A 25,777-nucleotide genomic window follows, 5' to 3' on the forward strand; every position below is an offset into this window, starting at 1 on the left:
GTTTAATAGAGATCAGGCTTACTAGCCTCTTTGCTTCTCAATATACTCTCGTTGACCTCTGTTATTTTCTCCTACCGATAGGGAACCCACTTAAGGACTCTATACGGGCTCCGAAATACCCCATAAGGGAAAGGGAGCAGTTTTTTCTTATAACAGCATTTTGTTGGCCCCTGATTGGAGAGGATGCTGATCTAAAGTTGGGCTTTTGTTCCGATCCCAGCAGGGCCCTTCTAAAGCTGACCCTCATCAAAGATTTTATTTCTTATAAAGAGTGGTCACCACGTGGTCAAAGTGCAAGAGCTGTGCCGGAAGCGACTGCCTAACGTCCGACGGAAATACTTGCCAGCCCCGGAAACAGTTGTGGAAGACTCGGGAGAAGCCGCGCTCTCTTTATTCTCCCCTCCCTCCTTTTAAGCGGGAGCCCGAACGGAAGAGCCGAACTCGTGCCGCGCTAAGAAACAGACGCTAGCGGAAGTACCCGAGGCTCTCCGGAAAATTCCGAATGCACGGGAGGGGGGGCGGCCTCTCCTGAGCGTTCCTGGGAAGGCTCTCTGAATAAAGAAAAGCGAGCGAGGCTTTGTCCTAGAGAGGTTAAGGAAGCCGCCGAGCGTATTTCGAAAGCGTCTTCCGGAGATAGCCGAGCGTTTCCGTTAACACCCGAAGCTGCCGTCGGAAGTTGCCGAACTCAAGGGAAGGCGCCCCTGCGGCCTAGTGCGTGAGGAGGAGCTGGATAGCGAGAGCTACTAGAGCAGCTGCGAGGCCGCGTTCAGGCCGCCCTCCTCCGTCCCGTCTCCGTTAACCATGTCCGACTTCGACGAGTTCGAGCGGCAGCTCAACGAAAACAAACAAGGTGAGCGGACAAAGGGGCGGACGGGCCGAGAGGGGTTGGGGGAAGGAGAGAAAGCGAGCGAGGCAGGCGCCCCTCTTCGACATTGATGGCTCTCTTGCGCCCGCCACACGCTCTTCACGACGGGCCCTGAGCTGCCCTGGAGCGGGTGGGGTGGGGGGCGGCTAAATGGCCCTCCCATCAACGGCGGAGACCCGAGTTAGGCCGAAGAGCGCGTGTGTTTGTGCGCGGCGGCGGGGGGAGGGGCGGCCGGCCGGCTCTCGCGTGTCCGGCCACTTCCTTTTCCCTCTCGCTTTATTTGGCGGGAGTTTGATCGTGGGGGTAACGGCCGCTGGGGAAGCGGGGGAGGGAAGAGAGGCGAGGAGAACCGTTGGTGGCCCTGCGCGCGCGCCCTTAACGGAGTGGCGCGTGGCGGGGCTATGGAATGCGGGGAGGGCTCTTTCCCTCTCGGGCCACTTTCTGCCCCATGAGGCGGACTCTGAGAGGGAAGGGGCCCGGAGTCCGTTTTGTTCACTCTATGGGGGAAAGAGGGAGGCTGCCTAGTTGTTCTTACACCGCCCCCCCCCCAAACAACAACTTTCCTCGCTTAGTTGCCTCCTGCAAAGAAAGCACACGATGCAGCCTTTACCCCGCGGGGAGCAAAGGATGATGGAAGAAAGGAGGGCCAAGTAAATAAGTAACTGGTTCTCCCGCCCACTCCCAGCGCAGGATTTGCGTTAGGGAAGGTGGGTTGTAAACTTGAGAAATGGGAGGGGAATGTTTGTTCATCTCGGTAAGTATTCCTCCGTGCTGAGAGGCAAAGGTTGCACAGGATTTCGGAAAGGAGGCTTTTCCAACCCTACTTGGGACCCATTTGCATGTATAGCGTGCTGTGTACCACTGAGCAACACCCTTCTTCCCTTCCTCTCAAAATCTCACGTTTGTGGGTTTTCTTACTATTTTTATCTCATCCTTTAGGGAGATGAAAGTAACATATGGCGATACCCACACACCCCTTTTGCCCTCACAACAATCCAGGGATGGGTAGATGAGGCTGAGATGGTGACTGGCCCAAGATTATGCTGTGAGCTTCTTCACTGAGTGGGGATTTGAAGCCGGATCTCACCATTCTGATGTTAGCAACTATGCAACTTTGGCTCTCACATCTCTTGTCTCTCTTCCCACCTCTTCTCACTTATTTATCCTCGCCTTCCATAAATCTCATGAACTTTCCTCACAACCATCAGGTAGTCTGTGCTTAGAGTGAATGACTTGCCCAAGGATCCAATCTCCAGTAGACCTCATCCAGAGCTGCCCACTACACCACAGTGGCTGAACCACATTTCTTCTTTTCCCTACATCATAGAATCATAGTTGGAAGGGACCCTGAGGATCATCTAGTCCAATCGCCTGGATATGAAGCTGTCCCTTATGGGGAATATGCAGCTGTCCCTTACTGGGATTAAACCTGCAACCATTATGTTATCAGCACCACACTCTAAGCCAGCTGGGCTATCCAGCCTTTCCTCAGTCCACTAAGTTTTGGGGGGTAAGTCCAGATTTACATACAACTCAACCAACACACATTAATTAGATTTTCCCCCATCAGTACTTATACTAAATTCACTTGGCCTGAGGCACTACTTTGCGCGCACACACACTTTCAACTGGTTTGCCAGCATAATGGAAAAGTACTGTGTCAGAGGAGCTTGCTGGTATTCTCCTTGGAGTGGATCTCTTTTAAAACAAGCTGCTTAGCATGGACACTAAGTAAAGTATTGCCTTTCCTTCTTGGGCTAATTTTTCAACCACCTGCAAAATACATTACCCCATTTCCCTTCATTCGGCTCTTTTCTCCACCTTTTTACAAATCTTAGCTAATTAGAAAGGCCACATCACTCTCACTTATCTGAGGGTATGAGCACCTATGAATTAGTATCTTAGGCACAAGTCCACTACAGTGGTACCTCTGGATGCGAATGGGATCCGTTCTGGAGCCCCGTTCGCATCCTCAAGCGAATGCAACCCACATGTGCATGGGTCGCGATTTGCTGCTTCCGCACATGTGTGTGACGCCATTTTGAGTGTGCATGCGCGAGCAGCGAAACCCGGAAGTAATGCACTCCATTACTTCCGGCTTGCTGCAGAGCGCAACCCGAAAAGCCTCAGCCTGAATCGACTTCAACCTGAGGTATGACTGTACTCCATATTGGATCCCCAATAGAGATACATGTTGGCTCCTTTCTCGGTAGCATTACTTTACTCTTGCATATTTTTGGTGGTGCTTCCTGCAATGCACTGGGACAAATACAACACAAAATGATTCCCTTAGTGCAGGCATGGCCAAACTTGGCCCTCCAGATGTTTTGGGACTACAACTCACACCATCCTAGCTAACAGGACCAGTTGTCAGGGATGATGGGAATTGTAGTCCGAAAACATCCGGAGGGCCGAGTTTGGCCATGCCTGCCGTAGGGCAAGGCACTCCCAGTGTTCCCAGCCTGCGTAGCCAGGGGTCAGGGACGATGGGAGTAGCAGTCCAGCAACATCTGAAGGACCACAGGCTGGTTCTTGCTTTAGGCAGCAATCCCACAGTATTTATTTCATAGCCAAGTGTTCACATGAATACAAACAGACTGCAACCTTGAAATGCAACTGCAAAAATTGCCTGTCTGCATGGAAAAAGAAAATGCAAGCTACCAACATTTGTAAGGCATCTCTGCCTAATTAATTGAGGGCTGTTTTGTTTGCCCCAGGTGATCAGACTAGTTGCTATTTGCAGGCGTGGCATAAGGTGGACCTTTTTAATAGGGCATGCCTTACTATCATACTAATCACAAAGTCTTTAGTAGAGATTTGTGCACTCTGGAAATTTCCTAGGATCTGATTTGTCCAGACTCTTCTAATGGGCTATATGTGATAATGTTGTTCTGATTCTGAAAAAGGGCATGCAAGCGCAAACTCACCCTGTCTAGTATAAATAGGCAGTTAAATGTAAGTAATAGCTGATCACTGCTATATGTGGCAAACTGTATAAGCAACTGTTGTATGTACAAATACCAGTTATGCATACCAGTTATGTCCACAAATTCTCTTGTAGTGGCAAGTGTTCCGCCTTCCCTCTGTCATACCCCAAGCAGCTGTAGGGTGGGGGGTGGGGGTTTTCCTGACAGTTGCTCTTCTGCTGGGGCAATCCCTGCTCAGCCCCAAGGTGGGGCTGCACTTCTTTACTACTTCAAAATAACAAGCTCCAGTCATCTTTTCCAACTTCAGCCTTGGAACAGACAGTTGTCACTGACTTCACAAGCTCAAAGACCCTTGAGGGAGGGACAGGGTCCTAGTAACCACAAACCTTTAATTGGCTATCAATGTCAGTCAATATGGGCCTCTGGTAGTGGTTCCCAGTGGTGAGATGGACCTCCCCTGGATGCATAAATTTCCAGCAAGGGAATTGACCCCTGAGGTAGGTAGTGTCTACACTAGCTGGCAAGACCTGGGTAGGTTGAATGCCATCTGACAGCGTCCTTACTTACCCAGTTATCTCAGTTGGATTTGTGAAGTAGGAATTCAAAATTGCTGCTCGTGTGCGACTCCAGGAAGTGATCAGAGATCCTGTTCTATTCCTTTTCTAAGGCTAGTGCAGGATTACTATTCAAATCTGCAGACACACAAAGGCTATTTGCCTTTGACGATGTGAAAAGATCTTCACAGTTTCATGTAGCAATATATTTTTGATGGTGGACTGGGGACCCCAGAAGATTGCATTCATTTAGCAGCCATGAGGGGAAGCATTCAAAAAGTTTAAAAAAAGTATTAAAATGTCTTACTTGCATTTTGCCTTGGATCTAGAATTCCTAGCAAAGACTGTGTGGGGCAGAATGTAGGAGTTACAGGGCCTCAAAGGAATACTTTCGGCTCATAAACGCCTTTTGAAGAAAGCCATTTAGCGCTACATTTTGCACTAAAACTGCCCAAGGCAGCAATGGATTCCTGTGTAAAACAAAGATGAGTGATTTGGATTGATAGCCTGTGGTAATAGGAGAAAACAGGGTCTTCTCCTTGGAACTTCAAAAATAAGTGTTGGTACCACATCGCTGTTTTGTTTGTTTTGCTTCTTTGCACAGAAAATAAACCAGAAGCACTACAGATTTCACCTATACGGACCTCTGCTTTGCATTGGTTCTCCCAAGCCAGAAACCCAAACATTCCTGTTACCAGAGAGCCTTAACACCCCCATGCCTTGCATGATACAGCAACAGATGTGCCATTACAAATACTGCTTTGTGCTGGTCATTGTACAACATTGCTCTGTATTGTTCCTTTCCAGCACAGCTGCATGAGTTGTCTCTAGTGTCCAAAACAGTTCTTCTTTATGTCACAATTTGAATTCTGCTGCTTGATGTTGGTGTGTTAATTCTGACTTGCTTCACTCCAAATAAAAAGAAGCAGTGGTTCCTGAAAAGAAGCATCCTATTTGTAGGAGTCAGTCTTGTGCAGAACCAAGAAAATGTTTTTATTTCTAGGAGACAATAGAAGCTGAGGTAGCCAGGCATTTTATTTGTGGCACTTCATAATGCTGCTCACCTTTCCCTGTTGTGCAGCATTAAAAGAGGGCAGGGGTATAAATTTATGGGGCATAAGAATAAACCCAGATTCTGCAGTTGGCATGATGTATTTCACTTGTAATAAAATATGTAAAATTATGAGCTGCTTCAAGTACTGAAGGCGATGACTAGAACATTCAGAAGGCATTCTAGAGGAGGAGGTGCTGTGGAGAGCAGTAATCAAGACAGGCATCTGGCTCAAATCTTTCGTTTTTCAGTTTTTAGCTAAATGATAGATGATTGCTGCAGCTTCTTTATCTGCTGTTTTTAAAAAATGGAAAGCAGAGATACTTGGAATATAAACAGCAAAAACAGCACCTTACAGCATTTTCTTCCTAGTGTATCATTTTCAATCATCCAGTTCTTCTTTAGAAGAGTTTGCAGCCTCTGATTTCATGCATTTCCTTTAAGAGACCCATCAATAACAGTTTTAACTTCCCAAAGATTGAGCCATGTTAATTCCTTGGAGCATCAGGACTTTTCTTTCCTCAAAAAGAGCCCCAGCTTGCTAGATTTGGTAAAAGCTGATCTTGAGATAATCACACCTTGCTAAAATTTATCTCATGAATGTTAGCAATGAGAAACTAGAAAGAACCTCCTATTCCGCCTCTTTATAGCTTCTCGCTGACCCCTTTTTCCAAGGGCAGTTATTGCCCATTGTCATCTACAAGTGTGGCCAATTTAATTATGGCCTCTTTTAAAGAATGGTAGGTGCTGAACTTGACATGACCCTCTAGATGTTAAATTCCAATTCACATCTGCCCTAATCATCATGAGCAATGGCCGGAGATGATGGACATGTAGTCTGGCAGCATCTGAAGGACCACAGCTTATCAACTCCTGATTGAGGAGATGTACAGGCACAAAATATATCCCAAAGCCTTGTTAAGCATAGGCACAACCTATCTACAAAAACACAGCCTAACCAGCCTGTCAAGTTTATTCTTGGCACATGAGGGCTTTCTGACCCTTCTTCTCATTAGTAGCCGCCACTATTATACTGGATAAATACCTGTTCATGAGATGATCCATTGCCATACAGCATTTGTGAGTTTGGTAATTTGCAACCAGACAAGACTCAGGCTAAGAAATGGGTCTATCAAGTTGAAGCAGTGGCTGTTGAGAGTAACCTGGGGAAATGCAGCCTTGGTTTCTACATACCACACCTTTCCAATTTTATGAGTATATTTGAGTTGATTTTCCTAGGGGGAGTGGTAAGAGTTTGTGATAACCAGAAGTGTGACCTCCATTCTTATGTTGCAACCATTGGCATATCAAGCTCTTCTCTCGTCTTTAGAACGCGACAAAGAGAATCGTCACCGGAAACGCAGCCACAGTCGCTCACGGAGTCGTGACAGGAAACGCCGCAGTCGCAGCCGTGACAGGCGCAACAGGGATCAGCGCAGTGTTTCAAGGGATCGCAGGAGACGCAGGTATGGGTTGCAGAATGAAGAGCTTGGGTTTTCACTTTTTTGGGACCAGCAATATGCTCAAGCCCTGGACAAAACCTCAGATGCATAAGATTCATTGGGGCAAACTTAGTCCTGCCTCATTCATTTTCTGTTATCCATGAAGAAGTTGTTCTTAACTGAGCAGACCTGTCTTAAGAGGCTCTCTCATCCTTATGATGGAACATAGAAATTTAGACTTTTTGCTGAAAGAAGCTCTTTGCAAACATCAAGGAGCTTTTTAACCCTTGTATTCAAAGCTTCCAAGTACCATCTCTGGTTTTTTTGAGATGCTGATTATTTATAAAGTGCCTGATTAAGATCTGTACATAAAAATAAACTGCCTCTGCATGGAGACCTACAATTTAATTTCAGTTTTATGTACTTCAAAATCATGATTTGAAACATGTTAGTAGAAATTCATATGGGAAAGAAAGCTTAAAGGGCTCTTTCTGGTATAGAACTACTTGGGATTGATTAATTTTTAGAAAGAAAGGCAGTGTGAATTAGCAAATGGCAGAAACTTAGATGATTATAATGTATGTCCTGCAAGGGTGAAATTGGAATTCAGTTCAAGGGAAATGGCAATTCTGCTCAAAGTAAATTGGTTGAATTGTATGTACCATTTCCTAGGAAAGCCTTATGCTTAAGTGCCACTGAAATGAAAAGAAGCTGTGCCATAGCTACATAGGAGCACACAAGACTAGCAGAGGCAATGTACCCAATTAATCATTCTTAGTGTGCGTTGTAGTTTTCACATCTGTTCTGCTTTGGGGGTTGGGGCAGGATTACAGAATTTGGCAAACTGTTGGGGAGCAAGAAAGGAAGGAAGGTTGCACTCTTGACTGCATATGAGAGTGGTAGTGAAGCACTTCGGGGCACAAAAGCAGATTCATACGGTGTCAGCTTCTGAAACAGTCTCCGTGTGTTTGTGCGCATGCACACAGGGTTCCTCTCTTAGTGACTGAGATTGGAAAGCACCATAACTGCTCTACAGATAAAATTACTGTCTTGGTTCTGTTGCTTATTCGATGCTGAAATTTGTTAATCAGGTTGAATACAATTTAAATACATATACTCTGAATTTTTAAAAAGGGGGTTGTATCTGTTTTAGGTTTTTTGTTATTGTTTGCTAGTAGCTTTGATTCTCCTTGGAGCAATGGACAGCATAGAAATCTTTAAATTAAGTAATATTCTCATCTCCTGCTAGTCAGCACACTTCCATTTTCTTGGCTCAGATGTGTGTTGCAGCCCTATCACCACTGTCTGCCTTTGCTCTATGTGCATGTAATGTAACTATGAAAGTCAGAGAACTGCTTGATTAACGTCTTTGAAAAGCTCAGCATCTTGTTCAGGGATGCTGATAAAGCACTGGTTTATTTCTGCTGTCTAACATCCTCTCTAGACAGATGCACTGTCTAGTGTAAGTTTGACTATTTTCTCTCTCCCTTTTTCTTAATGAAGTTACAAAATTATCTATGGCTATGTTAATAAATCAGTGGTCTCTGCAGATCCCTCTGATCCCCCCCCCCATTGCCATACACTATTGTTTCTTGGACTGCTGTCTCTGTCAGGGCACATGGGGCCCTGCTGCTGTTACTGAGTTGGCTGCCTGGGCCTATTGTATCTACCAGGAATGGTTACAAACCCATTTTGTTTCTCAATTTCAGATCACCCCTAAGCCTAGCAGGTCCCCTGAGGTGAGTATTGCTACTTCTTCCTTTATGCTGACAGGGTTGTCACTTCCACAGTTAACAAAGGCAGCCATGCAATCAGATCTTGGGTGCAGATACAATTATCACATTTAGTGCTGGGATTCATCCTGGGGGTTACTATTAAAAGGGATCTGACCTGGAGTCTTTATGTCAGGGTGCATTTGATTTAAATCAGATCGATTTAAATCACTAGTCAGTAAGACTTGATTTAAATATTTGTTTAAAAAAGACTTATTCTTGCTGGCATAATCTTAATATTTACAACCAGATCAAGGTTTCATTTTTGAAATAATAAATTTTCAGAGTAGCTTTTACAGTTAAATCAAAAAATCCTGATTTGGTTATACTATTAGAAATACATAGGCAGATAATTATGAAATTATTGTGAGGTTTAATAAATTAACTGTTTACATTTGAACAACTTTTTTGCTTTACTTTATTGGAAGGAGAAAAACGACCATTTCCTTAATAACAATTTATTTAACTAAAGCAATAACATTATAGCATATGTATCTGTGTTTGTTAACTGATGTGGTTAAACTTGGGGGGGGGGGGAACTTAGACTGATTTTTAGCACACATGAAAAACTTAAAATAAATCCTTATTTCCTGCTAAGTAGCCTCAAAGAAATCAATTTCTTAATATATATTTTTAAAAAATAATTGATTTTTATCCACCCTGGTGTAGGCTTCCTCAAGCTCAGCCCTCCAGATGTTTTGAGACTACAATTCCCATCATCCCTGACCACTGGTCCTGCTAGCTAGGGACCATGGGAGTTGTAGGTCAAAAACATCTGGAGGGCTGAGGTTGAGGAAGCCTGATGTAGTGTCTCAAATGGAAACAGGTGTAGAGTTGACATGACTGGTACATTAATCTTCATATTACACTCAACAGAAGCCTAAGTTCTCTTTCCATTTCCTGCTGACCTTTTCCTCCCGGTCTTCCTTCCACAGCCGTTCTCCCAGGCATGAGAAGAAGAAGAAGGTTCGCAAGTACTGGGATGTCCCGCCCCCAGGCTTTGAACACATCACTCCCATGCAGTATAAAGCCATGCAAGGTGGGTCTGCTTCCGCTTCAGTCACCTTGCCTTAATGTATTGTAAAATAGTGTTATATGTTGCAGCTCCTTGAGCATGTTCCTCTACCATGCAAATTAATGGAAATACAAACTTGTGTTGACCTTTGGAGGTTCTTATTTTCCTTCTGAAATGTTCTCCCAATTTCAAGCATGCATCTCCATTCCTGAAGAAATCAAATTGAAGTCAGATATTTTCCCTTGGTGGAGGAATAACTCTGGATCAATTTTTCTCACTACACAGCTAGGCCAATAAGTGGGCTTCACTTGGTTCTCTTTTTGATTGTACATTTAAAATATATGTCTGCTTTAACCGGAAACAAGTCTCTTAACGTTGCCATATGAATGTTAAAAACTGCCAACTCATTAATCTACTATCTGAATCTGGATCTCTTTTTCTCTCCTTGATTCTGGTACTTGAGGTTGGTGTTCTGCTATTACACTTACACAGACATATTCCTACAACTGTGAGTGCTAAAAACCTTAAATTGGGATTATCAGCCAATTATAAGAAAAAATTCCTTTGTGCTTGGAAGCTGTTTAAAGTTTGCATATGGTCTTACCTGGTTTTTTTTTTTTAAATGACATTTTGTACTTCCAGAAATAGAGAAGTAACTTGTTAAACTTTTTGTGATTTCAGAAAATTGTTTACCTGCTAGGTTTCATCTCCACCTTCACCTCTCCCCACCCCACTTAATGGCATGTCATTTGTTTATCATATAAACCACTTGGAAGTCACCTGGGATAAAATGTGGTATATAAGCAATAATCATAATTATTGAGAGCCAGTGTGGTGTAGTGGTTAAGAGCGGTAGACTCGTAATCTGGTGAACCGGGTTCGCTTCCCTGCTCCTCCACATGCAGCTGCTGGGTGACCTTGGGCCAGTCACACTTCTCTGAAGTCTCTCAGCCCCACTCACCTCACAGAGTGTTTGTTGTGGGGGAGGAAGGGAAAGGAGAATGTTAGCCGCTTTGAGACTCCTTAAAGGGAACGAAAGGCAGGATATCAAATCCAAACTCTTCTTCTTCTACTTGTGTCAGTTCCTTTAAAAAGTGAATGCTGTGTAGTTTTGTTATCAAGTCTCTCCAAATGAGGAGTGATATGCCTTGTGATATTTCCAGATGAGAATCTTCAATTTGTAACAGCTAGTCTTGTTTTCCCCCTTACCTAGCTGCTGGGCAAATTCCAGCTACAGCCCTCCTGCCAACGATGACCCCTGATGGACTGGCGGTGACTCCCACTCCTGTGCCAGTAGTAGGCAGCCAGATGACACGGCAAGCCCGGCGTCTCTATGTGGGAAATATCCCCTTTGGAATCACTGAGGTACTTGCTTGTTCCCTCAGATGTGCTCTCTGAACCCATTGGTGTATTTTCTCTCTTGGGTTAGGGGTGTTGAAAGGAAGATGCTTTGCTGAGAAATTTGGGAGAATAAGTTCATAGTGAAAACACGAGCCAGGTGAGGCTGAATTCAGCATTCAGATCTCTTCATCCTGCTAACAGGACTCCAAAATAGTTTCAGGACAATGCAGCAGGTGCCAGAATTATGTTGGATTGTGACAGCCATGTGCTCCTGGCTTCATCTTTCTTTAATCACCTAGTTCTTAAATACTCCTTTCTGAGAGATCATGTTTTAGACCAGGTCTTTTGAAATGCAAGAGTTAACTGCAATGCTATTCTCTTTTGGAATTGAGTAAATTACAAATTCTTCAGTCCTTAACAATGGGGGGGGGGAGAGGTGCTGTAGGAAAGAAGTTTCATGTTTTCTTTCATGTTCAAAATGGTAGGGAGTTGAGGTTGGTAATCTGGCTGCAGAGGCTTATAATTGCTGTTCTATTTTTGATGGCCACATTCCCTTCCCCCATGTACATTAGTTTCTTCTTTCACGTTTCTTTCAGGGTTTACCAAGTGTTCAGGTGGGAACGAATTGTTCCAATATTAGAATGGCAAATTACTGTGGATTGGGATATTTGCTTTCTGTAGTACCGAGCAAGGTGACTCGCTTGAGCCTTTGCAGTGTTTTTACTAAGCTGGAACTTAAGAGTTAGAACTATGCAGTATTCCAGCATTGCTTCCAGTCCTCCTTTTTCACTGTCCCAATCTGTCAAGGGACATTACTGTGTGACACAGATGAAGGTATTTTATTTCCAAAAGGGCTATACATAATCTGCCATACCTTTTGAGCTGAACCAACTGTAATCCCTTTCCAGAGCTCTTAATTCATATCCCCCTTCTGCACACATGGTATGCCTCTGGCAGAGAAGACCAAATATCTGGAACAGAGGTGGATTCAGAGTTAAGAAAAACAGCTATTTGTGTGGAAATGGGAAATAATAATATTTGGGCTGTAATCCTATACATACTTGGAATAAGTCCCATTGAATTTAGTGTTGCCTCTGTCTGGGTAGACTGGTATAGAAGTGCACTGTTAGTGCCTAAATGACCAGGGAATTAAATATGGGTGGTCATTATTTGAATATCTCTACCAAAAAAAAAAAAAGACCAAAGAGTTGTTTCCATTTCTTTTTAAAGTGGATAATGTGTGGGACTGCAATCCCCCCGTAGCCCCAAAGTTTACTACCATCGCAGCAGGCAAGTAGGCAGTTTTGCTTTGTAATCCATTTGTGATCCTGAAGGCCTTTCTAGTATGTGCCATAAAACCTCCCCTTTTCCATTCTCTCCGTGACCCCCAACAGGAGGCTATGATGGATTTCTTCAATGCTCAGATGCGCCTTGGTGGCCTTACCCAGGCTCCTGGGAACCCTGTCTTGGCAGTGCAGATAAACCAGGACAAGAACTTTGCATTTTTGGAGGTGAGTTGAGGCATGTACACGCATTGAGGCAAGTGTAAGAGGGCACTTCAGATGGGTTTGATTCCAACATGCAGAATATGACAAGTTTAGAATTTCACATAATCTGTTGGTGGGAGAGGTCAGGAGAGAGTTTGGCTAGGCTTTTCTGGATGCAGAAGATTCTGAGCAATGCCTTGCTTATTTATATAGATAACATAATTTTTGTTGTGGAATTTGCTCTAGAATGTGGGACACACTTGGTGGAAATTTCATTCATTGTATACATGCAGAGTATATGACTTAGATAACAACTTGATTCTATCACTTCCACAGTTTGTTTACTGACTGTTTAACCCCTTTCATCGCAAGGGTGGAATTCTTCCCTTAAGAACCCCCGAGCCAGCATTTTTCATTATCTGGCCCTTCAGTGCAGAAGTCTAATCACCCTCCCCATAGGCCATACCACACATCCTTAACCTTTCACCTTCTCAGTTTCTGTTTGTTTGTTTTTGCTGCTGCAGTTTCGCTCTGTGGATGAAACTACCCAGGCTATGGCTTTTGATGGGATCATTTTCCAGGGACAGTCGCTGAAGATCAGACGCCCACATGATTACCAACCGCTCCCTGGCATGTCTGAAAACCCTTCAGTCTATGTGCCAGGTGAGTATACTAGATGCACCCTGTTAACTAAAACAAAAAAAATTCCTTCCAGTAGCACCTTAAAGACCAATTAAGTTAGTTCTTGGTATGAGCTTTCGTGTGCATGCACATGAAAGCTCATACCAAGAACTAACTTAGTTGGTCTTTAAGGTGCTACTGGAAGGAATTTTTTTTGTTTTGACTATGGCAGACCAACACGGCTACCTATCTGTACCTGTTAACTAAGGAAGACCAAAGGGGATGGGTAGAGTTTTATGTGACTTACTGGATGAGACCCCACATAGTCTTCCCATATGCATTTGATCTGAAAATGTGACTGACACAAACCCCTTTCAACAGACCATGTTAACCCTTTCCCCACAGGAGTGGTGTCCACAGTGGTTCCAGACTCTGCTCATAAGCTGTTCATTGGGGGTCTGCCAAACTATCTTAACGATGATCAGGTGAGAAGCGGTTTCTTTCCTTCTCGCCCTCTTCCTCCTTTCCATTTAAGTGTCTTCATTTTTGGAGAGCCACTCTCCTTAGCTCAGCACAGTGCTTAAAACACCTGTGTGGGTGGCATGCAAGTATGATTGTGTGCACGCACCCAAATGAAGCCCTCTTAGTTCACCTTTGTTTTTCCCTTGTCCTCTGCCTCTCAGGTCAAGGAGTTGCTCACTTCTTTTGGACCCCTGAAGGCTTTCAATTTGGTGAAGGACAGTGCCACTGGCCTGTCGAAAGGTTATGCCTTCTGTGAATATGTGGACATCAACGTCACAGACCAGGTAGGGCCAGCCTCTCTTCGTGGTACTCTCTTTTTATTTTTGTTCCGCAGCAGCTCGCCGACCTGCCCGTGGGATAAGGGGGGTTCTTTATCCTTTGAGCAGGTGGGGTGTTTTTTTCTCTCCTCCCCTCTAGGGGGTGCCAGCTTTTCTCTCCTTACAGCACAGCTGCTGACTTAGCGGCAGACACCATCGAGTTAGTGTTCTGATCACTTCTGCTTTTTGTTCCCCCCAAAAAAACAACAACTCTCCCCGAATGTTAGTCGGAGAAGGCTTCGGCCTTTTTGCGAAGACCCCGGCCGCCGTGCCCGACCGAGAGCCGGTAAGAAGCCCTCCCCTCACCAGCCAGGGAAGAGCCGGGTCCGTAGCACATTTCACCTGTCCCACCCCCCAACCCCAACCCCAAGTGAATTCTCCATCCTGCACTCTTAAGAATAACTTGAGTTTCCTTTCTCTCGCTGTGCTTAGTGTTACAGCGGGAGGGGGTGGAACAGGCCCTTAACCTGCAGACATGCTCTGCTTGCTAACTCCAGCAGGAGTTGTTAAATGCAAGTTTTGGCATGTGTAATTATAAACCAAAGGAAAAGCACCCCGGTTTTCCCCTTGCCCCTGTTGGAGAGGGGGGGACCTGTGGTGGAGAGGAAACACCCCACAAATCCCTATAGGGTTCGGAGAGTGTCGGTGGTAACTTTGCATGCTGAGCGTAAGCTCTCATTTCTGGGTTGATCTCATAAGGGTTATGCATGTGGTTTTCTTTCATAATTGAGTGCCTCTGTTAGTGTGTATGGATATGTGTGTCTATATATACTTCCCACGCCTGCTTCCCATCCCGTGCATTCTTTCTTCCCATATGTTACTTGGGAAATGTGTGTTTTCCCCATGCTCTTTTGGTCTCTCTGCATTCAGGAGAAAGCTGTGAGTTTTTAGCAAGAGCTAAAATCTTGGTTCAGACATTCAGAATTAGATGGTGCTCCTTTGAAAAAAAGAATTCTCAGATACTTAGAAAGGCATCAGAAGCAGAGGAGAGTTTGCAGTGTTCGCTGAGAGTAGGGTGACTAGCAGCTTATTTAAACTGTAGGAAGGTAGATCTTGGTTAGATGCTATTGGGATAAATGTCTTGTGAATGAGACTCAACAAGGAATCTGGGGTGATTGCTTTCAGGCCCTTTTTATGACTTTGGGATGTTGTCTGGGGTCTGGGTACACTAATTTAATCCCCCTTTCCTCTTACTGTACTCTCGGTGTTATGCCTTCCCCATTGTGTACTGTCTGTGAGTGTGGTCTCCATGTGTGAGGCCCAGGGCAATTGCCTCATCAATTAATTAATTAAATTTCTATACTGCCCTATATCTGAGGATCACAGGCAGCTTATAGAGCCTGGCCTCAGGACAATGTGTTTGATTAAATGGCTTCCTCAAAGTACAATTCTGTTTTCAGTGTTCTGTGTACTTGGACTCTCAACTACCAAATTCAGTTTTTAGCCTAGAACAAAGCATCCTAAATAACTTGGCTTTAAAAAAAAACAACCCAAGTTCTCCTGCAGTTATGAAGAGAAGCTTGAAATGGTTAGCAGGAGAGAGAGTAGCTGAGTACAGCCTGCTGTGGTCAAGAATGGAGATTTCAAGGTGGCTTAAAAACACTTCTAAGTTTCTGTACTTTGCTAAGGTTTCTAGGAGATGTATGAATTAGCTTTAAGTGATGCTGACAGCACAGTCCAGTGATTGTTAACGTAGCTCTGTTGAAGAGAGTGAGATTTCTTACTCCCCAATCGTGCTTGAAGATTGCATCCTGAAACTGCTGATCTAGGAGTAACTGCTACCATACCGTTCTCTGAGGCAAGGGAAAGTTAATACCCAGTGCTCTTGGGAGTTAAAAGTACACCCATCCCCTGGCAAGAAGTGATTCATGATGAATGGCAGTCTGCAGCAAGGTGACATGTTATCAGTCCATAATGTTGTATACAAAAGTTGAGGGTTTGGCAAGAAATAGCATTACTGAAGACTATTCTGAAGTTAACTTTTAATTGGTTCACATAAAGGTTCCCTCCCCTCATTTATTAAAAATCAGTGTTTTTGGATGCAAGAAGAAACATTACACAGAATCTGGCAAACAAAATATTAAGAGTAACAGGATCTGGAGTGTGATAGAGAACCCACGAATCCAGTGCTACACTTAAGTATCTCCGGAATTCAAAAAGATCTCAGCTCTTTTAAAGTGCTTAATGATTTAGTTCACAGTGCACTCAATATGACCTTGCTTTAGTTGCACAACTATTCTGAGAGGTGGTGGCCTACTCTCACTCCCCTGGGATGGGACTTGAACTCTGCTGTTCTGCATCCAAACTAAGAATGTCAGCTGTCTCAGTTTGTCTCCTGGTGCCATTTGCTCAGGCTTTTAATTCAGACCCGTTTTACAGATGGGATGCTGACAAAACTGGATGTTCCGAGCCCTAGCAGGTCCAAAGTTTCCAACTTCACAGAAATTTAATGTATTTGTTGACAGCTGTGAAAGTCAAGGTCTTGGGTGGCATACTGCATTGTGGGGGAGGGCAATTTAGGTTTAAGCCATCTGAGTGAAAAAGTTGAAGAACAGGGGTGGGTAGATGCCAGTAAGTTACTGTGGTACTGGATACTGTGTCTAGTTGCTGCTCTGGCTGCTGATAACTCTAGAAGAGAGAGAGAATTAATTGTGCCCCTTTAAAACAAAACTTGAGATTCTGCAGATATTTGACCCTTACGTATGTTTGAAAGTTGCACAATGCTTAGTAATAAGTCTCTGATCATGATTTGCCAGGCAAACTCATGAGTCACAACCAAGATGGGATTTCATTTGAATCCTATTTACAAAGACAAGACCACTGTTTCATCCACTGGATTGTACCAAGCGGAAGCGGGTGGGAGTGTGCTCAAACTTGTACATTTGCATATGAGACTAGATTGGAAAGTAAACATTTCCTTGGTGTGAACCCTGGTAGTTAGGCCCCTGTTGGAGCTGGCTTAGTGAGGGGATGTGCAATTTAGAAGTATGTCAGCAACTACAGAGCAATGGAATTCACATTCTGGAAAAAGAACAGTCTGTCTATGCTAATGACATTTAGCTGAAGCTGAAACCTCACCTCTGCACTTTCTCCTTCATGCAGACAGTCCTTTAACCCCTTCCAACATTGTGGTCTTTTTTTTAAACCTTGGTTCTATGCCCATTTTGGGTCCCGGCAGGTAACTGAGCTAAATACGGTATTAATGCCATGGCAGTGCAGTTCAGGTAGGAGTCTGGTTGGGGGGCAAGGAAGAAGCCACCTTTGTATGTGTGACTGTGTTGATGTTTTAGAGGTGGGGCCAGAGGGTGGATGGGTATGTGGCTGGTGGCCTTGGAGGCACAAGATTTGAAGTGTCTGGATTCACTTTTTTCTGCCCTCACAGGCCATCGCGGGCTTGAATGGCATGCAGCTGGGCGACAAGAAACTGTTGGTGCAGAGAGCCAGTGTCGGAGCCAAGAATGCTACTCTGGTGAGGAAGGAACGGAACTGCTGGGTGGTGGGAAGAGGGGGAGGATAGGACTGGTGCTGTGAAAGAGTAAGGTTTCTTGCATATATTTGTGTGGGGAGGGGGTTAAGGAAGGTGCCAAGCAGTTCAAGAAGAGTAGGTTTTATCAGTGGCTAGAGTATGAGAAGACTGTTGCCTTTTTGTTCTGCTTGTGAGCTTCCCAGAAGCATCTGATTGGCCACTGAGAAGCAGGATGCTCCTTTGGTCAGATAATCAAGGCTCTTTCTTTCACTGTCTTTTTTGTAAGGGCCAGTCTCTAGAGCAGAGACATGATTTCTCAATTTGGAATTCAGGGAGCTTCCCTATGTCACTAAAACGTATGTTCAGATTTCCCTCTGTGTATGTAAACCAGGGCAAAATACTCTTTTAATCTGTCAGGGCCCAGTTCTGTCCTCACTGTGGTATCCAACAGATCTGGCTCTGTGGTGTGTGGCCGCAGTACATGTGAAAGACCCCTGGTAAAAATGTCATTAAAAAAGAGGGTTGGTGACTTTCTGCATTGATAATGACACACAACCACCTGCATTAGTTTAAGAGAATGTGGGATGGCACTCTTGTCAACTGATGTACTTGAGTTATATATCAGAGGAAGAGTTTGTTTGCCCTGATAGGCAGAGCTTTAGAACCAGAGAGAAAGTTCCCAAGAACCACATGCCAAAATCTTCATATAGCTGATAATACAAAGGATGACTTCAGCTGCCACCCCTTCCTTTTATTCCAATCCTTAGAAACTGAGCTCTAAGAGGCAGAATTTCTGGGTTTAGTGGAAGGGAAAAAATGCCAGGGCTCCGAGACTAGGTCTTTGTGTAGAATTGTTCTATGGGAGGATGGGGTTTTGGCAGCAGTGGCATGGTACTCATTTCTGTTTCTTTCCTCTTCCCCACAGAGCACAATAAACCAGACCCCAGTGACCCTGCAGGTACCGGGCCTGATGAGCTCGCAGGTGCAGATGGGAGGTCACCCCACGGAGGTGCTGTGCCTCATGAATATGGTGCTGCCCGAGGAGCTGCTGGATGACGAGGAGTATGAGGAGATCGTTGAGGATGTGCGCGATGAGTGTAGCAAGTATGGTGTTGTCAAGTCCATTGAGATTCCCCGGCCTGTTGATGGCGTTGAGGTGCCTGGCTGTGGCAAGGTACTTGGCAGTTGCTCATATTCATTCTCTCTCTCTCGGTAGGTGGGTGTGATGGGTTTAGAACAGCGAAGTGGATAGGAACAAAGGAAGCATGTCAGATAAAATGCTGCTGTTGCTAAACATTGACTTAGGTAGAAAGGGGAGGGTAAAGTACTGGATGGATTGCTGAAGTAATATGATTTGCCGCTAGAAAGCTCCAACTCTAGCAGAAAGACATACTTTCACAAAGGCATGTCAAGATTGGATCACAGCAATGCAACTTGGCAGTTTACAAAAAAGTTAGGCTTTGGTGATCCAGAAAAGGGGTTGTGGGTACCAAGTACTGCAACCCTGACTCCTGCCACTGCTGATCCTTCTGGTATTCCCTCTCCAAAGCAGGATTTAAGAGGCAGTGGGTTGCATAGTACTTCTGTTGGACTTAGGAGCTCTTGGAGAGGTAGAAAAGCTTGAAATCTAGTTTGATGCCTTAAGTCCCTGTTAAAATCTTATTGCCACATCAGAGTTCTATGGTACTAGACTGATTTAAAACCAATCAGTGCAAATATCTTATTACGTTGAGAACTATAAAGCTATGGTCAGTTTGTCAGAGAATGGGTTGAGTTGTTTCAGCAGACAAGAAGCATTCCTTGAAGGTTAGGTGTGTGGTGACAGCAGAGCTGGTGGCTCAGATACCTTCTTCATGCATGCCCACTCTTTTATATTATTATTATTATTATTTATTATTATTATTATTAAATAAAATTTATTATTTATAACCCGCCCATCTGGCTGGATTTGCAGTAGGGCTCTGGATCCAGATCTTACTCCTCCAGTTTCCCATCCCCACAGCTGCCTATGTATGCAGTTTTAAATGGGGTAGGTATACTATTAATTCTTCCCCCCCCCCATCCTTCTTGTAGATCTTCGTGGAGTTCACATCTGTCTTCGACTGTCAGAAGGCCATGCAAGGCCTGACTGGGCGCAAGTTTGCAAATCGGGTCGTGGTGACCAAGTATTGCGACCCCGACTCCTATCATCGCCGAGACTTCTGGTAGCCCAACCCTGAGCCAGGCATGGGGGTGTGGGGTGTTTTAAGGAGGCAGGGGCAGCTCGCTGGCCGGAGAGGCTCCTTTAGCAACATAGCCTGTTTATATTTTATGGCCAAAATCTCCTGTATTTTTTTTTCTTCCAATTGTCCCAATCCCTTCCTTTTCTATCCCTGCCACCAGCTCCCTCGGCCCACCCCACCCCCCTCGGTTTCCCAGTGATGGTTACTCTGTAGTAGAAACGTTGTCTCTTTTCCCCCATATCCCCATCCCACTGTGATGTTTCTGATTTTTTCCTAAGAGGAGTTTTGCTCTAAAACAAGATGGGCCCGTTTTGTTGTATTTTCCTTTCCTCTGCGCTGTGTGTATGGACGACTATTTCTCTAGCATTGTCTCTCATAATTAAACATTTTTTCCAATTCCCTGGTGTCATTTGGACATCTGTTCTTTATGTTTCTAATCCACAATTGCACGTTAACGAGGGTATGAGAATACCCAGCCCTTGGCCATAGGAAATTGCCTGGTTTATGTATAGATTTAATGCTGGGTAGTCCCAGGAACGACGCGGGTGGTGCTGTGGATAAAACCTCAGCGCCTAGGACTTGCCGATTGCATGGTCGGCGGTTCGAATCCCCGCGGCGGGGTGTGCTCCCGTCGTTCGGTCCCAGCGCCTGCCAACCTAGCAGTTTGAAAGCACCCCCGGGTGCAAGTAGATAAATAGGGACTGCTTACCAGCGGGAAGGTAAACGGCGTTCTGTGTGCTGCGCTGGCTCGCCAGATGCAGCTTGTCACGCTGGCCATGTGACCCGGAAGTGTCTGCGGACAGCGCTGGCTCCCGGCCTATAGAGTGAGATGAGCGTACAACCCTAGAGTCTGTCAAGACTGGCCCGTACGGGCAGGGGTACCTTTACCTTTACCTTTTAGTCCCAGGAACAAAAGACAGAGCAAAATGATAAATCTAAACTTCAGATAATTCCTTCTAAGGAAGCCAACTGTATTTTAGATTAGTATCTGTGTCTACCTGAAAAATTAAGACAGCATTTTGTAATTAAGAAACTGGCTTAATCTACCATTACTTAAAAGTAAAATATTGACTATCTCAGATGGCATCTTTGTCTTTATGCCTACCTACTCATGAATAACCTATACATTCTCACCTTTGATTAATGGAAGGAGTAGCATATGTTAAACTGTTTCACTGCTCTGCTGCTTAAAGTGCAGATGGTCAGTCATTAGTGGTCCTTGACTGGCTGGAATACCAGTATACAGGGCTGTGTATGTACTCAATTTCACAGTACATAATTCCCCCAAAATATAATTTCTCTTTCTCTCTCATGTACACACACACACACACTTTTTTTCTAGTCCTTATGATCACCGTTTCCTCTTGCCAGAAAACTGCAATGATCTCTCATCACACATAATTTATACTGCTTACAGAGCACAGCTTATCTTGCTGCAGAATTTGGGGTTCCAATCACTGCTGAATTTTGATTCCTTTTGCAAAGCGCCTGCAGTCCTGCCTGTATATATTATCAAGAAGGCTATGATTACAAAACCACCTTGGTTAAAAGAACATCGAGTTTAAGTGATGTAAGCCACCGTGTTAAAAAATTGTATTAGAAAGGTGGGATGTGCATCTTTATATAAATAAAAATAAAGCTAATAAGCTTAAAGGGATTTCACTTCTAGCTTAATCCTGCACATGCTCACTTGGAATTAAATTGTATTTTGATCAATGGGGCTTGGTGTCAGGTGGGTGCAGAACTGCAGCTAAAGTCTTGAAAGTTAATCAAATAGGAAGTAGCCTGGTAGCTGTTTTCTATCCTGTCACAAGAAAATCCAAAGGGAAAGTGGTTAATGGAAAATATATTAGCAACCCCCCCCCACTTAGACAAGAGTTATATTCTGGGCTCCCACACACATTTCTGAAATCCTATAAAGTGAGGAAAACCCTTTAAACACCCTCTGCTACACTCACTTCAATCCATACAAAAAATACTGTATCCAAAAATACCCACAGCTAGAACTAAAGCCAGCAGGAGGCTGAAGTGGCGGCTGTGTTACCCTGCACATCAGTTGTTAGGCGGGAAGGAACAGTGGTTGAAAAACACTGGTCTAGTGCACCACCTAACATTATTTCTTTGTATGTTTCCCTTCTGTTGCAAGGACCTGGGTGTCCTGGTTAGGGAGTAGTAACTACTTGTACTGGAGTTTACATTTCCAATTATTTATTTATTCATTCTATAAACTGGTGATTGCCGGATTCACACATGTCAAAAAAGCAATCTGTTTTGCCTGTAGTGAGGCTAATGTCATTGTTTCTACAAAAATCCTGCATTTCAAAGACTTTGTTATTAATGACAGGTTCTTACTTATTTGCAAGACAAATTACAACACCAACATGAAGAGAAAATGTAATGTTTAAAAACACAGAATCAACAATAAATGTAAAATTTATCACAAATCAGTAGATCTGATGCATCAGCACAGCTGAATCGACCTTTAGGCAGGGCCTGTGCAAACAGGTGAGTGGCAGGTTCCTAAATGCCAGTATTATCTGCCTGCCTGATGTTAATTGGAAGCACATTCTAAAGGACAGGTGCTGCTGTGCTAAAGCCTCTGGTCTTAGTAGACATAAGACCAATCTCAGGAGCATCCAGCACTGTTTCTTCTGGCGATCAAAGTCACCAGGTGGGAGTATACAAGGTAAGGTGTAATAGCTTGTATAACTTGGCTTTGTATGTAAGCTTTGTACATATGTCAACAGCAAGACCTTAAATTTGGCTGGCGGCTTACTGGCACCCAGTGCAGCTTTTTCAATACAGGTGTTATTTGCTGTTGGCAGGGCACCTCTTTAACAGCTTTGTGGCAGTTTCCAAACCAAACCAATTGCAACGATCCACTTCTGACTTTTGTGACATTCTGGTTGGCCCTATTGCTATGGAAGATGTTGTATTGATTTGTTTGGGGGGGGGCGTCAGTTGCTGTGCATATTTAAGATGCTGTAGCCTTCATTCTATTTTTCTAGAGAAACACAGAAACTGAACTTCCGTTGAGAATTTCAGACGGAACGAGGACCATTGTCCCTGCTTTCTCTAGCTAACAGCACCTGATTGAACTCCAGTTCCCACAATTCTGGGAGGAGAGGGCTATTAAATAAAAGAAAGTGTGTCTGGTTTTTAACCAGAAGGTTGGTGGTTCAAGACCACCCAGGGATGGCCGTGGATGACTCTCACGGTCCTTTCCAGCTCTTAAGATTCTATGACATGTTTGGAGCGGTGGGGTGGCGGCCTCCTATTCAGAAAGCAAACCGTAAAGACTGCCTATACTCCCAAAAAGCATCTGCAGAACAGAGGAAGAATTCTGATTATTCATTTACACGTTGCTAAAGGTAGCATCTAGAACTTTGAAGCGCCAGTTATTTCAGTGTAAAGTATGCAAGCGACGGGTGTAACTCTAAGGGGGTCCCCTGCTCAGCCTCTGTGTCCGCGTAAACCTCAGCAAAAGAAACGGGACTGCGCTCCCAGTTAGCACCGTTCTTTCTCTGCACATCTATGCCAGCTCCGATTGGTCGAATCCCGAGGGTGCGCCCGCAAAGGGATGTCGGCGTTATAGAACTAGACAAAGTGAAGAGCCACCAACGCCGCCGCTGTTCGTGACATTCCCTAACAGCGCAATCAATGTTATTGAGTCCAGCGGAGCTTGCTTTCAGGTCAGTGTGTAGAGAGGACTGCAGCCTAACACAATAGAGTTTTCCCTTTTGCTTTCCAATGCACAGCATAGGGGCCGATCCTATACACACCTGGGAGTTAAGTCCGTCGAATTCAGCAAGTCTTGCTTCGGGGGAGGCGCCCCTTCGCCAACCTGGTGCCCTGCCATCAGCTCATTGATTTAATTTCTGTTTTTCACTCCTGGGACGAAACTGAGAGCTGCCCGTACAAAGTAATGAAGATATTCTAGATTTTAGAAGAGTTCATACTGGGCAGAAGTGAGGCAGCGGTCAAGACGGGAGTTCTTGCTCGTTCTAACTGGGATCTTATTTCATGTGTTAAATATTGTTTAAGTGTGCGTATTATATATATATATATTGTCGCAGCAGGTTTTCATGAATATATATATATATATATATATATATATATATATATATATTCATGAAAACCTGCTGCGACAATAAACATAAGGAAAGAAATAGGGTGTTACGTCTAAACCTTTGGGCTGGTCTTGTGTGTTGGTTCTGCATAGGCAGCACAAGCTCTCTCCCATTTTAAAAATCACTTAAGGGGAGCGAGTGAACGTGCGAGACGAAAAGCAACGCCAGCGTGAAGGCGCGCCGGAGAGACCCGCGTACTTTCCTAGGATACAAGCCGCCAGCGAAAAAAACCGGAAGTCAAGGCTGCGTGAAACGCCCACTTTCCCTATCTCGGCGGCCTCCGTGGGTCTCGACACCCCTTCCAACCCTTGGTCTCCCATCAGTTCCATCTCGATTATCTCTATGATGCCGGAAGTAGCGGTCATAGAAGCGGTAGCAGAAGAAGGGTGCGGGCGGAAGTGGGTGAGCGCTGGAGGCGGAAGTTGCGGGAGGTGAGCTTCCGCTTCCGTTTTGCGGAGAGTCCTCCCGGCGCCGCCGCCGCCACTGCCACTGCTGCCGCTTCTACCCTGTCCGCCGGGAGAGGCCCGGAGCCCCCGCAAGGGCCATAGAGAGGGGCTGGGGTAGAGCGGTCCCCCTCCCCCTTGATCTCTGGGCATTGCCAGGGAGACGAGGTTGTCCGGGGCGGAGTCCTCCCTCAGGCTGGGCCAGGCCGAGGTTTCTCCAAAGGGACGGAGCCGTCGCCTCTCCCCGCTCCCTCCGTCCCCGCTGCCCGCCTGACCCGGAATCCAGCGTGACGCCTCACCCCAGGTAGCCTTTGCCCAAGGAAGCTGCTCTGAACTCTGACCCGCCGGCCCGGAGTGATCTCTGACCTTCCTGCCTGCGTGACCTTTGAACCCAGCCCCCTACCCGATCCAAGTGCCCCCCGCCTCACGATCGCGGTTGGAAACCCCTCTTGGCCTCGTTCCCCGGGAAAGCCCCACTCCTGAATCCCCCCCTCCCTCGGTGGCCTGGCAAGCACCCTCCACCGGCGGCCCTTGCAACCCCCCAACTTGTCAAGATCCCCCCGTTTTCCAAAGGAGACCCCTGGCGATGCCCCCTGGCTGGGGGAAGTGGGGAGGCGGAAGCACCTTCTCTGGACCCTGAGGCTCTTGGGGGTGATATTGCTGCTGACCCCTTCGCTCGCCTAGAGCCTCCACTGAGCTGGGGCTCATAAAAGTGTAACCAAGAGAAAGTTGCCCGGAAGATCTGCGGAAGAAGGGATACCGAGATCGTTGTGCCCAGGTGAGTGGCCGCTTGTCTGTAGGTGAACATGGCTGGGAAGTGGTGGAGGCCAGCCGGGAGGCTGTGTGGTGGCAACCCTTGTGCCCTTTCCTCTTTCCGGGCTGTTAGTTTTCATTTCTGCCCTTTCATTTCTAACCACCCAAGATCAGCTCACGGGACAGGCGTGTCTTGCAAGAGGGAGTGGGAGTGCTCTCTGGCATCTCTGGAGTGAGGCCGGCCCGTGAATGCAAGATGAGTTATGTTGCTGCCAAGTTGTTGGGAAGGAATTCATTCCGTTGTTCTTGGTTAAAATAGAAGGATTAGCACCTGCTGACTTCCAGCAAATTGATAGTGGGGCTTTATTATTTTTATCTTTGTTTATTGAATTTATATACTGCCCAATACCTGGAGGTCTCAGGGGAGCACCTGGTAGAGGTTAGAAAATTATGAATGGTGTTGAGAGAGAAGAAAGATAAATTATACTCTTTTCTCTGAAATACTAGAAAAGTAATTGACAGAAATTGATTGGGAGTTGGTTGAGAGCAGCAAATAAATACTGTTTTCTGCTATATGTCCATTACAAAATGTGCTGGCGGTCTGCTTTTTGGTATCTTTAGCACAGTGTTCAAAATTTCCCAGGCACGTTTTGCGACTCGGGCGGATCCAAATGCGACTACGGGGAGATTTCTGGGGGCCAGGTTGGCGACCACAGTTTAAAACCTCTGCCTTGGTCCATAGTTAATACCATTTCCATTTCCTCTTTGTGTGTTTCTCTTTCTTGCATATTGGGGCAAGTGAATTGTTGTAAGAGCAAGCTACAGTCAAGCAGTGTAGTTGAGGTCATA

The 25,777-nt window shown here is 45.2% G+C and overlaps 2 protein-coding genes across 10 annotated transcripts in view; both read left to right on the forward strand.

Moving 5' to 3' along the window:
- Nucleotides 1-292: 292 nt before the first annotated feature.
- U2AF2 (U2 small nuclear RNA auxiliary factor 2) lies at nt 293-20,000 on the forward strand. Its single transcript, XM_081885346.1, has 12 exons — nt 293-850; nt 6,728-6,863; nt 8,549-8,578; nt 9,547-9,650; nt 10,840-10,991; nt 12,362-12,478; nt 12,979-13,117; nt 13,481-13,560; nt 13,759-13,881; nt 17,297-17,383; nt 18,306-18,554; nt 19,454-20,000. Exons 1-12 carry the CDS (start codon nt 802-804, stop codon nt 19,586-19,588), a joined length of 1,401 nt encoding a protein of 466 aa, XP_081741472.1. The 5' UTR covers nt 293-801; the 3' UTR covers nt 19,589-20,000.
- Nucleotides 20,001-24,167: 4,167 nt separating this feature from the next.
- The window catches only part of EPN1 (epsin 1), a 32,353-nt gene continuing 30,743 nt past the window's right edge, over nt 24,168-25,777 (forward strand). For 3 of the 9 annotated variants that reach the window (XM_081886119.1, XM_081886121.1, XM_081886120.1), the window contains exon 1: nt 24,168-24,953. The gene's annotated coding sequence lies outside the window, so the exon portion shown is untranslated. The remainder of the gene's footprint in view (nt 24,954-25,777) is intronic. The other 6 variants (XM_081886122.1, XM_081886123.1, XM_081886125.1 and 3 more) reach the window with 2 other exon arrangements.

The sequence above is a fragment of the Podarcis melisellensis genome, assembly GCF_964234715.1.
Source record: "Podarcis melisellensis genome assembly, chromosome: 13".
Classification (NCBI taxonomy): Eukaryota; Metazoa; Chordata; class Lepidosauria; order Squamata; family Lacertidae; genus Podarcis; species Podarcis melisellensis.

Excerpts from the sequence above, each read along its gene's own strand:
- U2AF2 (XM_081885346.1), top strand. The coding sequence starts at position 802 with ATGTCCGACTTCGACGAGTTCGAGCGGCAGCTCAACGAAAACAAACAA. Across the intron at positions 12,479-12,978 it reads AGAACTTTGCATTTTTGGAG|TTTCGCTCTGTGGATGAAAC; the intron begins GTGAGTTGAGGC and ends TTGCTGCTGCAG. Across the intron at positions 13,561-13,758 it reads ACTATCTTAACGATGATCAG|GTCAAGGAGTTGCTCACTTC; the intron begins GTGAGAAGCGGT and ends TCTGCCTCTCAG.